General features: G+C 44.7%; 1 protein-coding gene across 1 annotated transcript; it reads right to left on the bottom strand.

Annotated features, from left to right (window-relative positions):
* Window positions 1-345: 345 nt before the first annotated feature.
* Window positions 346-12,098, bottom strand: slc1a5 (solute carrier family 1 member 5). Its single transcript, XM_083666924.1, has 8 exons — window positions 11,397-12,098; window positions 5,676-5,718; window positions 5,415-5,474; window positions 4,991-5,157; window positions 4,605-4,838; window positions 3,909-4,103; window positions 3,427-3,561; window positions 346-3,078 (listed from the first exon to the last, which is right to left on the bottom strand). The coding sequence occupies exons 1-8, from the start codon at window positions 11,936-11,938 to the stop codon at window positions 2,832-2,834; spliced, it is 1,623 nt and encodes a 540-aa protein (XP_083523050.1). The 5' UTR covers window positions 11,939-12,098; the 3' UTR covers window positions 346-2,831.
* Window positions 12,099-12,411: the final 313 nt, after the last annotated feature.

Raw genomic sequence — 12,411 nt, 5'->3', positions numbered from 1 at the left:
GGTCGTGGGTTTGTTTCCGACTGTGACCATACATACTGAAAAGTGTATGCACTCACTGCAATGTAAGTTGCTTTGTATAAAAGCGTCAGCTAAATGGCCTATATATATATATATATATATGCAGGGTCACTACTGGGGAGCTGAGGTGTCCCAGTCTAATGCACAAGTACATGTGTGTGATCGATATTAACCTAAAAAAAAATCAGTCAAATATGTTATTCTATTCACAACGTTGATACAATGTCATATCTACAACGCTCTGTCTGTGATGCGTGTTCACTTCCACAATAGTGTTCATGCTTACACCAGGAAGAGAAAGGAGAAATAATATGCAAAGCCAGTGGATCATAATAAAAAGATTGTTTTTATTTCTGAACCTAGTGTGGAGTACATTCAGAGCCTGACCTCGACTGCTACTGTATACATCAACCATCACCACTTACACACAGACACACGCACGCACACACACACACACACAACAGCGCTCTGCGACAACCTTATGGAATGATACGCTTTTTTTTACAGCATTGCACAAACACACACACACGCACACACAAACAAACAAACAGGGAAAGGAGGCTGCAGAGAGTGATTTGAGATGCCGCTAATCACTGCTCCAGGGACAAATTTTATCTTTCAGCCTCAGATGATGCACGTTAAGAAATGATTGTGAAAACTGTTCCAGAACCTGTGATTTGGGGCACATACGCTCAACGCAACAGGAAACTTCATCTTCCAAAAAAAGGAAGGAAGTGAAACGTTAAGACATTGGCCACCTCACAGACAGAGACTGGCGGCCATTTGGAAAACCACAGTGTCGTATTATAGACCTATTGAGGTAAGTATAGTGTCCTGATACATTCTGAGTCATGTATGAAAGAGATGTTCAGTTCATTTGGTATACCCAAGGCGTAGTGCATGACGCAGACCGACACAGAGAGTGGACAAAGATGATTTGGTGTGGTTGAACCATAGACGATATTCAATGGACATTCACTAGCATTACATGAATCAGACCAGTGGATAAGCGGTTGTACAGAATCGTGTTGTATTTTACAGACATTTCACTCTCCGTAGTCCGGTTCCAACAACACCATTCAGACAAACAATCCTAGATCGTCCAATAGGGGTGGGACCATGACACATTCTCAGAGTCTTAACATACATACTGCATGAACGGACAGCAAGAAAACACACTCAACAGAAGTGTACAGTATACACACTCACTAGCAGTATAAAAAGCTGTTACGGACAGATGATTAAACATCACATAGCTAGCAAAACACGTTCAAAAAAGAGCATGAAAAGGACAAATGAAAAAAATAAAATGTGTGTTCGTGACTTGAAGACAATTTAAAGCAATGATATGACACTCATCTTTACACTACACTTATTTAGGGTCTGGCCTAGTCTGCTTTGGAGTATCTGATCACAGAAATACATATACAAGATTAACCAGTTAAAGCAAAGAAATAAATAAAACTCATAAAAGCCAATAAGACTCATTTCTCACGTTCAGCTTTAGTATTTAATACTTTTTTTGAAAAATAATCTACCATTCAACGGATAGTTCACTCTTTATGAAGAGTTATTTTAAATCCATTGGGTCATTCTTTAGCAATGTATAGCAGTTGAGTCTACCGTTAAACTAGCATTGCTAAAGAAATCCTAACCGGGAGATGCTTCAAAAAGCTCAGTCAAAAAACTAAAACATAGTTTATTTTAAACAATCCTTTTAACCAACCGTTACCATCACCCCTCTTCTTCTCGCTATACTTCTGTGAGTCCTGTAAAGGCCCAATAAAAACACAGAATATTCTGCAACTCAGCGACAGAATAGACCGTATAGGTTCACTAGCGGGCTAGCAGTGAGGGGCACTGGATGCAGGCAGTGGAAAACCTGCATACTACTCCCCTCACCGTCTGCATCCACTCCCTGTTCTAGGACTGTATGTTCCAAAAGCTCTGGGCGAACACACAGGGGGCTTTCTTATGGACTCAATGTGCTTATTGAGACTCATTTGTGCTTGGCGAGGAGGACGCGAGACCATCGGCTCACTTACATGACATTGTCAGGGATGAAATCCTTAGCGTGAGGACCAAGATGAAAAACGCTTCCTGGTTCACGGTGACTGATGGTCACAGAACGTAGACTTCAAGTTACGGTATACTACAGCCACTGCCTGAACGGATACACACAGGATACACACAGCCTTTAACAGTGTTTAGATCCTTCTGGGGAGGCAGAGAGGTGCTGGAGGAGTGTGTGTGTGTGTGTGTGTGTGTGTTTGTGTGGTGATAAGAGTCCTTGGCTTTTAACTTAATTTGGTGAGTAGTACAGAGAGTCAAACATGGCTTTGGCATCACTTACTCTCACAGAGTGCAGTGAGACAGTGTACCTCATCAAAGGTGAAACATATATGGGTCTATTTATATAAATATACAATTAGTAATAGGATTGACTGTAAAAAAAAGAGTCTGACAGAAGATTAAAAAGACAAAAGGAAAAATGCTGGCTTTTCTGGCCCAAAAAAAAAAAAAAAAGATAAAGCTAAATCATAACAAATATGGAGGCAAATGATTCCAACCTAAAAAAATACTCTGTTTGCGCTCTCCTTTGCCCCCTCCTTCGATGATCTCTCCGTTGTCTCCCTCCAAGAGAGAAGACAAAAGGAGAGAGGGATTCCTCTTTGAATAGTAGAGTCTACGTGTCCCCTCTCTTTCTGTTTGTGGCGAGGGGAGTGGGGGTGGTTTCCATCAAGAGAGACTAAGATTTTCAACCGGCGGGGATGTGTGTGTATGTGTGTGTGTGGGGGGGGGGAGGGGGGAGTCTACATGACTGACTCTTTCTCGCATGAACGGGAGATGGAGGCCCCCTCTCCATCGGCCTCACTCCCACGCTTCTCGATGAGGGGCGAGTGCTCTGGTAGAGGAGCGTGTTCCTCCATCTTCACCTCGCTCAGCTCCGCCCCCGCCGCCGCCTCCTCCTCGGCCTTGGCGGTGCGGTCCACAAAGTGCTGCAGCAGGCCCGCCCCGAAGGCGTCGCCCTCCACGTTGATGATGGTGCAGGTGCGGTCGCTGTAACCCGGGAGAGGTTGAATCACGGTCAGTCCAGGATGATTTCCCGCCCCCAAAAAAACAGAACGCCCCACACTATAACAATTTAGCTGACCTACATCATAGTTTGCTGTGACAGCTGTCATAAGCTGTTGTGTCCGTTTATTAAACCCGTTTCATTTATGATACAACTGTGTCAGCCTCATGTCAAAAGGTAAAGTGTGACCAAATGTGTTCGAAAGTGTAAATATCTCCAACTATTCCCATCTGACACTTCTTGACTTTACATTAAAGTGATCCTATACACGACTATTGGTAAAGGTACCATAGTGTGCCATACAACAGCACCAAAAAGGCCAGAGTACTCACACAAGCCAATCGACGGCCAGGACGAGGGAGATGTCATTGGTGGGTAGTCCTACCGCCTCCAGGATGATAGCCAGCGTGAGAACGCCCCCTGCGGGGATCCCTGCCGCTCCCACACTGGATGCTGTGGCTGTCACTCTGGCAGAAGGGGCGGGGCACACAGAGAATTAGCCACTCAGAGCATAGCAATTGCAAACATACAGCCCTAACTGTCGCAAGGAGCTATAGGGTGATTTTTGGGATGGGGCATACGGCCTTGTTTTGAGTACTTAAAATGCATCCCCCTTCTCCTTGTAGAAATCATTGATCTGACATGACTTAGATGAATTGGTGAAAGCAGTGCCCTTGACCAATCCAATGACCAATCACAATTGACCTCAAGTAATAGTGGATGGAAGTAAAGGATGCAAAAGTATTGGTACAGGGCCCTGATTCAATTCAATACAACTTTATTTGTAACAAAGATTAGCGTGGGCGTTACTCACAAGATGGTGATGACCTGGATGAAGTTAAGGGAGTAGTCGTTGAGCTGGGCGATGAAGACTGCCGCCACGCACTGGAACAAGGCGGCGCCATCCATGTTGACCGTGGCGCCGATGGGCAGGATGAAGCGGCTGATGTGCTTGGACACGCCGTTTTTCTCCTCTACGCACTTCATCATCAGTGGCAGGGTGGCCGAGCTGGATGTGTGTGAAAGAGGAGAGAGAGAGTGTGAGTGTGTGAGTGAGTGAGTGAGTGAGTGAGTGAGTGAGTGAGTGAGTGAGTGAGTGAGTGAGGGCTGGGTATTGTTGGACAGTTTCCGATTCTGCAGTTCTGGTTCTTGAATTCGATACCGGTTCCTAAATGGTTATTTTCCCGGTTCCTGCATTAAAATATAAAAAGTCCAAAATGGTTCCTTTTCTTGCTTTGAAATAAGGATAATTTACTATCAGAAGACAGTGCAACTCTCCAGCCCAATGTTGACTGTATGGATGATTATGTGTTTCATAAGCGAACGTGTGCCTCTTTGAACTGTCATTGTGAATCATTGTGAAGACAAAAAAATAAAAAAAAAAGTCAAAAATGCGATGCACTGCATAGGCCTATACCTGTCTGTCACACCATGATGTTGTGTGTGTGTGTGTGCGCGTATAAGTCTTTGTCCCCCTCTGAAATGGCCGTCTAGTGACCGCTGACCCTACCTGGAGCTGGTACCGAAGGCGGTTGCCAGAGCGGGGACGAGTCCCCACAGGAAGGTGTAGGGGTTCTTGCGTGTGATGACGAAGTAGATTGCGGGCAGGACCAGGATGCCGTGGATGGCGTGGCCAATGATGCAGCAGGCAATGTACTTGCCCAGGCTAGCAAACAGAAGGGTAACGTCCGTCATCTCCACAATCTTGCCCGCAACCAGGAACATGATACCCAGGGGGGCATACCTGGATGGAAGAGAGGGGGGGGAGAGAGAGAGCGAGAAAGGGGTATCAGTATTTATTGAACACATTCTCACAGTAAGACAAATACACACACACACACACACACACACACACACACACACACACACACAACTGAGGCTAAACGGCTCCCATACCACATGATCCAAGACACCAGCACCATCGTGGCCTCGTTGAAAGAGTTGAAGAACTTGATGAGGATCTCGCCCTCCTCTCCCAGCTTCCTCAGAGCCACGCCGAACACGATGGCAAACACCACCAAGCCCAGGATGTTCATGCCATCCTGCTCCGTGCCATAGGGAAGCTAGACGCAGAGACCAGAGACACACACACAGAGACACGCACAGAGACACACACAGACACACGCACAGACACACGCACAGAGACACGCACAGAGACACACGCAGACACACACACGCACAATATTGGTCAGTATCAGGGACACACTCCAACTGTCCGCTGAGGTGCGTGACAATAAAATGCACATTCAATTATACATCAATAAAATACACAATTCATACACTAGCCTTCAAATGAAAGCTCACATTCAATTAGACTCACGTTGAATTCTGTCGTGACGTTCTCTTTCGTCAGATTAACTGTCTTGTAGCTGGTAGCATACTGCAGAGAGAGGAACAAGACCATTCAGCATAGGAGACTCAACAGGCACAAATGGAAGAGATTAAAATTCCTAACCAATTGAAAAAGCAGTGTAGTCGCATGCACGCACACGACACCCCGTTCCATTCCATGCATTATTATGTGTCTGTCCTCCGATTTCTACCTCCACCAGCCTCTACTGACTGACAGGGAGATACTCACAGACTGGAAGGCTGCAGACACCAGGTTGGAGGGAAAGATGTTTCTGCAAGGAAAAACACAAACAGGGCACCATGGTCAGTATACTGGACAGGACAGACACCACCTGCTCTGTCTGAAACTATCCCACAATGATCTGAAACCACGACAAACCGCCACAAACCAGCCATGGAAGAGATAACAGTGTGTGAAACAGCAGTTTAAATAAACATATTAAAATTAAAATAAAAAGCAGCACTGCAGCAGAACGCTTTTGTTTGTTTTTTTGGACCTCTGCTGCAGCAAGAGTTCAACAAGCTGAAACATATTTTCCAGTGAGTTCACCGTGGTGTTGCCCCTGGGCCCTGCAACTACCTATCAGAAATACAGTTTTGTGATTTTCTTCCCTAACGGTTATTTAAAGGTGCAGGGCATAACCTAAGTATGTTAGAAATCTGCCCCCTCTGGCCACCGACGTGAAATGCAGTTATCTTTCAAGCAACTCCATCATCCCTAACTTTTTTTTGTGAGTAATAAGGGTTAGAAAAAAAAAAAATAGGACCTCCTTCATTCCGTGTTAAGTGTATTTATTCTGCACCTCTTTCCCTTGACCTGAATGTGAGAGACACATTCAGGTCAAGGGGGGGGGGGGGGTAGAATGAGGATTAAATTAAATACATCTTTATTGTGGTAGCATTTAAACTACCGGTATTGAGTGAAAAAAAAAATATATATATAGAGTTCAAGAAGACCTTTCCATAGCAGGCCATTTTGATGAGCATCATGGTAGGGTGCTTCAAATCTTTTTGATCATCCACAGTTGTCATCCCTATGTGGCCCATGTGTTTCTGGACACTGCAATGAACTATTACATCCACTATATACATATATAAGGGGGCCTTTGACCTCAATGGGACTTCCTATATAAATATAGGTTTAATATATATTTTCTTTAACATTATGTATACTAATACTAATACCGTATGTGTCATTTCTAAATAGTAACCCATGACCATTTTGAAAAGGCTATATTAAACTCTCTCTCTTTTCTTTCCATGGTCCATTACCTCAGGATGCTGGGGAGTCACAGTCACACGGAGAGAAAATGCACCGATAGGGCGGGGCAGTTTCACAGAAACAGGAAGCTGTGATGTCAATTATGACGGCCCACTCCAAGTAGTATAACTCCCCGTGCCCGATTCCAAATAAACCCCTGCCTACACCCTACTGCACTCTGCACTTTACTTTAGGCCCTCATTGTAAATAAGAATGTTCTCTTAACTGACCCGCCTGTTTAAATAAAGGTTATATTAATATCTAAAAATGAAGGCCTAGACGTAAAAAGACGGGTATGCATTAGGCATTCTAAGAATAATAACACTTTTATTTATTTGACATAAATCTGTGGTGTGAGTGTAATAACAGGTCCAACAACACCATGCCCTCGAGTTGTATTTTCAGAGCAATGGGGTAAAGCCTGCATATCCAATCCTTTCAGATATACACACAAGTGCCCAGATGGATAGGAGGGTAGCGCTGGGTTAGTTTAGAGCCTGGATGATGGCCCTATTTACATACAGTCTATGCTGTGTTAAGCCACCTGATGCCACCACAGCCATGAATGCCATATTCAAAACAAACACAGTCACCATGCCAACCAGGACCATTCAGGCATACAACCAACCAAAAAAATCTAAACCAAAAAAAAACGTCATCCACCCTCACGCAGAGGCACCCTAAAAATAAACGCAGAAAACACCTTTGTATTTTCCTGTGCTGACATTCTCTGCATTCTTTCTGCTACTATGGCACTCCTCTGCTTCTGCCATGAAGCCTACCTACGCCCCCCCCCCCCCCCCACGTAGTAGGTGTGGTGAGAGTGCTCTGTTTACACCCAGCTGGAGAGTGCTTGTGTGCGCCCGCGTACACTTTTATGACACCTCCGTCATGACACTGGGCCAACCGGACCTGGGCCTGCATGTGAATATGACGTGGCTCCTGGCTGCAACGCACAATAAAATCACTAGCCTATTAGTGTGAACCCCCGAAACAACGTAAAAAAATAACCTCCCTTACAACCAAACGGAAATTGGATCACAGACTCCCTCTCCCTCTCTCTGTCACTGCCTGTAGAGAAATACTGGTTCTGGAGGCAAGCCAGAAAGACGGGCCCCATCTGCCCAGGGCAGAATCAGAGGGGAGATAAGGCAACACTCCTCGTACTTAACCTCCCCCCGCTTCCCTTACCTAGTTTCTACAGACCTGTTCGTTTTGTCATGGGGCATTTAAAAGTGGCAATCTGGGATTGGTACATCCATTGCTGGACCTTTAAAATGAATGCAAGGCTATGTAGCCATTGATCCTTGAAGATTCCAACTTAGAAATGCCTCACAAGCTTAGTTCAACTGTCTAAGCCCATTTGAACCCACATGTTAAGCTTGTTTTTACTACATTCTTTGGAAACAATGTAATTGTAAACAAACCGGCAGTTGAGTCCATTGAATCCATCATTTGCACATACCTCTTGATGAAAGGCCTTTATGGTATTTCTAGGCATTATAATGAGACTAATAGGCTACACGTGTTTGATACCATTCCTTACTACATTTTATTTATTTTATTTTTATTTATCCTTTATTTAACCAGAGAAGTCACATTGAGATTCTCACCTTCTTTTCCAAGTGAGCCCTGGCCAAGAATGTACGCCATGCATTACAATGAGCCCCTCCTCCGATTTCTACCTCCATCAGCCTCCCCTGTACTAGAGTTAGTGACTGCTGAGAGACACCTGTGTGAACAGATTATGATTGAACCAAGTGGCAAAAGAAAACTAATGACAAACAAGGATGTGTGGTGTCCGTTAGTGTGTGTGTGCTCTGCAAGGCTCCTTTCCGCTGTGTTGAACAGCTCCCCAGACCATTACTGTTGCCAAAATTGGACACCAGCAGAGAGGAGAGGGGTCGCTTTAATGAGCTACACAAGTCACACAAGCTGCCCAATTAACTATCAACTTTTTTGCCTCTGTCTGTGTCTGTGTGTGTGTGTGTGTGTGTGCGCTCGCATGTTTGTGTATGGTTCCTCACAAGATCAACACTACTTTACTCATTGACCACCCACATCAGCAGCCACACGTATCAGCAACGGCTAAACTAGACTCAGCCTCATGTATGGAAATAAAACACTGGCTGGCTATGTTCCAATAGCCACACACTTGCCTACTACTTAGAATGAACTAAAACAGTGTGATGGGAGTGCAAGCATCTTAAGCAATATCATGCTAGCCTGGACATTGAAACACAGCCCAGTTCTTGACTTGACTCTTCGATTCCTTTTTTGGGGGGGGGATTTCAAAAGAGGCCACTGTGTTCCAACTTGAGGGTCTTAAGATTATGTTATGCTAGAGTCACCGGTTTGGGACATAATAAGGGTAGGAATTTTAAATCTATGGATTAGAAAAATCGAAACAAGACTTGTTGCTTCATAACCCCTGCTTTTCTAATCAGTTATTTTGTTGCCATGTATCGGTGTAGTAAGTTTCTGTCACTACTCACTAAATGTTTCCAAAAAAGACAATGAACTTAACTATTATTCCAGCCCTTGAACGTCAAATTTTCCAACCTGAATTTCCCTCCCTACTTCCCTTACTGCCTCCGATCTCCCCACTTGGCTCCACATTGCCAGCTTTTCCTCTCTGTGATTTTACAGTGTTTCTGTCACATGGAATGTGACGCTTTCTGTTACGTGAAATGTCACATTAAGAGCAAGCTTACGTGCAGCCACATAGCGACAGAACTACCAGGAGTTTGTTAGCCGGCTAGCTTAGCCCACAGGTGCTTACATGAGCCTGAAAGTAGAGTCTGGTGGTTTAATAGTAATCTGGTTTGACTTAGCTAGTGAGACTAGTGATAATGCCTACTAGTGTTTGGCCTGAATAAGTAGGCTATGTTTTGTTGTACATCTATTTGGATACACTGCAGGTTTAATTTTGACAATGACTATTTGTAGGTGTGTCCTGATAGGCGTCTATACACTGAAAAGTGTTTATTTATTTGAATGTAATGCATTGCAGTTTTAACTGTAACAATGCCTACTAGAAAGTTTGACCTTAATAGGCTTTTTGGTTACTTATTTATAATAGTAAAATGTAAAAAAAAAAATGCATGTGGCTTGCAATGGTGTGCCAACATATATAACGTGGCCCTCCAGTGAAAATGACTGCCCACCCTTGGCTTACACAAACAATGACTTTACTGTACTGTAGATAAAGCCAATGTAGGTCGAGTCAACTTTCTAATCCAAAAGAGAGAGGAAAAAAAAAACAGGGTCCTTCAGTTCAAGTCCTGTAGAATAGGCCTTTCTTTCTTCTTCCGAGACAGTTGCATAACATGTGAGAGAGATGAGAAGGGTTTGGTTTTGAAAATCCCTAAGGAGTAATCTAATAATGATGACCAAGATCTGTGGTGGGGGGGGGGGGTCTGGGATTTGTGTGTGGGGGGGGTGGGGTGGAGGTGGGGGGTCACATGTCACAAGTAGTCGTTACAGCAGCATCCAGTGTGAGTGTGTATCTACTGTGTTGGAATCTACGACTGGCGAGAGGAATGTTATGACAGTCTTTCCATTACACGGTAGCCGTCAAGGGTAACTAGGCGACGCACGCAAGCTGTCACTGCGCAACACGTGGTCTTCCACGTAGCTTACAACACTGAATGTCAGGGGAAATGTTGGTTGTGTGATGTCTGTGGCATCCCAAAACGTTGTATACTTCCTTATGTGTCTCACAGTGCAGCATCGACATAAATGTTCATTTAATAATGTTGCCTCAGTGGAACGAGAACGGAATGTTCTCGCTAGTTTTCCTCATCTGTGCCTTAAAACACATGTACGACTCGTGGAACGCCCCTTCTTTGGAATACACTGAGCTGTCCCAGCAAGGGCGGGGCCTGAATACCGCCCGCACCGACCAAGACGCGATACATTCTGTCTTACACGTGTGCGTCTTGAATGAATCTCGTAAATGACAGGCCACAAATTAAATGTGTCATCATAAACCCTATCTTTGACTTTACATTCCTTTGTCAGTTCATGTGAGTCAGACCATGAAGGTTTTAAGCTGCCGTTACTAGCCTCGTCCGACAAGACACTCCCATCTGTTGTGATGCACTGAATTTGCATCGAAGATTATAAGCGATCGCATGGCTGAGCTGATGCAACTACTCGTCGGCGTTACAGCACACCAGCTTGCTGACAACTACATCATTTGTATAACATGTCCTCCTGAAGTCCCTCGCACTAGCATTTGTGTGTATGTGTTTAGGTCTTGACCGAGGCATGCGACCTTTTTGTTTGGGCACAGGAAAGACGGGGAAGGAAAACCGTGCTGGGGACAAACACTCTTGCCTTTAATTGTAATTTGGCAACTGATGGAGTGCATGTCGCCAAGACGCCGGTAGCTCAGGGGGACTTTATTTGTACTGCCAGCATGAGCAGCATGACTTTAGTTAAATACAATTAAACAGCAGGGTTTGCAATTACTAAGGGGGCATTCAAAGAGCAAACTGCACTTTCCTACAGAGTTAATTAGCTTGCTGGTTGAGTGTGATCTGCCAAGTTAAAGTAATTTGACATTGTCTAACAAAGAAAGAATACACAATACCGCTCAACGACCCCAAATGCCGGCTTGCTGCCACATCAGTCTATAGGTCAATTAATTTAGCCTGAACAGCCTATATCGGGAGACGTTCTCACCTGATCAAGTCCAAGAAAGAGTCGATCACTTCTTTAGCCTGGGGCACAGCGTTGTCATCGAGCCCGGCCACGTTGGGCTTGTTACCGGTGACTGAACCTGGCTTGATGATGAAAGCCATGATCACCCCGATGGCTGATGCAATTAACGTGGTGATCAAAAAGAAAAGCATCGCCCAGCCGCCTAGTTTGCCCAGGGCTTTGGGGTCGATGCTAGCCGCCCCGGAGACAAGACTGCACACAACCAGGGGAATAATTATCATTTTTAGCAGCCGAATCAACAGATCACCGGGGAAGCCAATGTAGATGATCTGTATCGGATTCAGCTCTACGCTGCGCAGACCAAGTCCGATAAACACCCCAACGATGACGCCAGACACGGTGAGAATCACCAATAAATTGGCCATGGCTATCCTCTTTAATCTCTGTCCCAGCGGTTCCGGGGAGCTCTTTTTGTGGACGCTTAGTCCGTTGGCCACGGGCTCGTCGAGATGTGCTTCGCCGTTGGATGCCTTCCCCTCCTCCATGTCTATCTTCTCTGCCATTGCGCGCCCTGAGAGAGTGTAGAAAGCTAAAGAAAGACTTTGAAAGCGGTTTGGTCCTAGGTCAGGATCCGTTGGTATGAAGTCTTGGAGGTAGTATTGGTGTCCTACTATAACGAAAATACCCTGGCAATTTGCACGGTCTGATGCCGCGTTCGACCCGTCATCCAATAAATCCAACTGAGCGCAGTCGGTCCTGGAAACGCAAAGGCACCCCGCATGACGTAGGTGAAGGGGGCGGCCACATGCGCTTTCAGCCCGTCACCATGAGCTTACAAAACCGACACATCACAAATTCTAATTTACTGAAATGCTAAATAATTAAGGGGCTGTATTTCAACAATAAACGCACCTGCCACTCTATGAAGCAAACTTAAACTTAAACAAAATAAACTTGTAAATGCAAATAAATTCAATACTAAGTCAAACGATGAAAAAATACATTTAAGCATCCATAAAATGTTATTTTTTTTAAC

This window comes from Argentina silus (assembly GCF_951799395.1).
Source record: "Argentina silus genome assembly, chromosome: 3".
In the NCBI taxonomy this organism is placed as follows: domain Eukaryota; kingdom Metazoa; phylum Chordata; class Actinopteri; order Argentiniformes; family Argentinidae; genus Argentina; species Argentina silus.
This window is presented reverse-complemented; position numbering and strand designations above follow the sequence as displayed.

Coding starts and splice junctions, on each gene's coding strand:
- slc1a5 (XM_083666924.1), bottom strand. CDS start 11,938: ATGGCAGAGAAGATAGACATGGAGGAGGGGAAGGCATCCAACGGCGAA. Junction 5,475..5,675: donor TGTCTGCAGCCTTCCAGTCT/GTGAGTATCTCC, acceptor CTCTCTCTGCAG/TATGCTACCAGCTACAAGAC. Junction 4,104..4,604: donor GCCTTCGGTACCAGCTCCAG/GTAGGGTCAGCG, acceptor ACACACATCCAG/CTCGGCCACCCTGCCACTGA.